This window comes from Fulmarus glacialis, unplaced genomic scaffold, assembly GCF_000690835.1.
Source record: "Fulmarus glacialis isolate BGI_N327 unplaced genomic scaffold, ASM69083v1 scaffold21055, whole genome shotgun sequence".
NCBI lineage: Eukaryota > Metazoa > Chordata > Aves > Procellariiformes > Procellariidae > Fulmarus > Fulmarus glacialis.
The window spans coordinates 24,721-26,167 of record NW_009213898.1 but is presented as its reverse complement, the minus strand read 5'-3'; the positions used below and the strand labels follow the sequence as shown (position 1 = coordinate 26,167).

The window sequence follows — 1,447 nt, the reverse complement described above, 5'->3', positions numbered from 1 at the left end:
CCAGGACACCCCTGCCCTCCTCTGCCCGCCCCAGCCCCGCCGGAGTTGGGAGCACCGGCTCCCTTTTCAGGGCCCTGGGGCTGGAGGGAGATTCCCAGGGGCTGGTTCCTTGGCAGGAAGGAGAGGAGACACCTGCCCCGCTTCCCCAGGTGGGAGAGGGAGGAGAGGAAGAGGATGGGCTGCAGCAGCACCTTAGTTCTTCAGGATGGTTTCGTAGGCTTGGTAGACATACTGGGACACCTCCGGCGCTCGGCATTTCAGGGACAACTGCAGGGAGAGAGGAGGAGAGGGGGTGATGGCACCTCGTCCCACGCCGCTGAGCCACCAGCCCCAAAGCACAAAGCCCTGCATGCTGCAGCATCCCCCCCCACGGGGCACGGGGGGGCCCCAGCTCCGTATTCTGGCTGGCGAAAAGAAGATATTAAAAGGCAGTGAGCCCCCTAAATGTTCTCCCCGGGCTGCTGGCGCTCCCCCCGCCCGGCTGAGCAGACATCCACATGCAGCGCAGGCAGGGCGGGCAGGGGGGCAGGCGCACACGCTTCATCTTTTGGGGTTCGATGATTCACTGCCCGTAGCGTGAGGCTGAACGGTTCCCCCCAAAGGCATCTTCCTCTCCTAGGTGGTACGAGCCCCCTTCGGTTATTTGCTCAAAAATTAAATATCAAATGACTCTGAAATCAATTAGCTCCTCAGGCCGCAGGTGAGCGGGGAGAGCTCAGCACAGGGGTGCCGAGCGCAGAATCCTCTGGGATAAGGATTTGCAGCTATCCTCATCCCAAGTGAACCCAGGAGGGTGGTGGGAATGCCCTGACGCTCTGAAACGTTCACCTCCGATGAAGCTCCGCTCTTGGCACCGGCCTCGTGCCAGCCCTGCCGGGAGGGAGAGTTAAGAGGCACCAAGAGACACGCAGGGCTGGCAGGCAGGTAAAAACATCAGGGGAGAAATAACCAGGCAGCAGCCAGAGACAGCCCAAAGCCGGGGTAAAAACCAGTCTGCTAACCTCCAAATCCTGCAACAGCGGGCAGGCCGGCGAGGGGGCGTGCAGGCAGCAGGTACGGAGATACACAGAGAGGTGAGTCAAGGCGACACAGCTCGTCCCAACCCAAAGAAAACAGGCTGCGAGGAAGGTGGGGAAGGGGCCGGGCCGGGGAAAGTGGGACATAGGGACGGCTCACGTCCGACATGGGGACAGACCTCCGCTCCAAGGCTGTTTGCAGCCAGGGATGCCCAAGAAGGGGATGGGGTTGGGGTTTTTATTTTAACGGAGATGTGTCGGTGGGCTGGGACCTCTCTCCTTCCTTTCGCCGCCACCACGGTGCCTCCCTGGCTCAGCGGAGACCAAGTGTTGCTGCAGAGCCCAGCCAGCACAGACCGTGTCTCGCCCTCCCCGTGTCAGAGGGACGCCAGGACTGGCACGGGGGAGGGAGCTGGCACCGAAAAAAAAAA

At 61.6% G+C, this 1,447-nt stretch overlaps 1 protein-coding gene across 1 annotated transcript in view; it reads right to left on the bottom strand.

Annotated features, from left to right (window-relative positions):
• Positions 1-192: 192 nt before the first annotated feature.
• AP1B1 (adaptor-related protein complex 1, beta 1 subunit) overlaps positions 193-1,447 on the bottom strand; it is a 19,245-nt gene continuing 17,990 nt past the window's right edge. The window contains exons 21-22 of the mRNA XM_009578369.1: positions 829-870; positions 193-267 (exon numbers count right to left, since the gene is read on the bottom strand). Of these exons, the coding sequence (XP_009576664.1) occupies positions 193-267; positions 829-870 (117 nt within the window). The remainder of the gene's footprint in view (positions 268-828; positions 871-1,447) is intronic.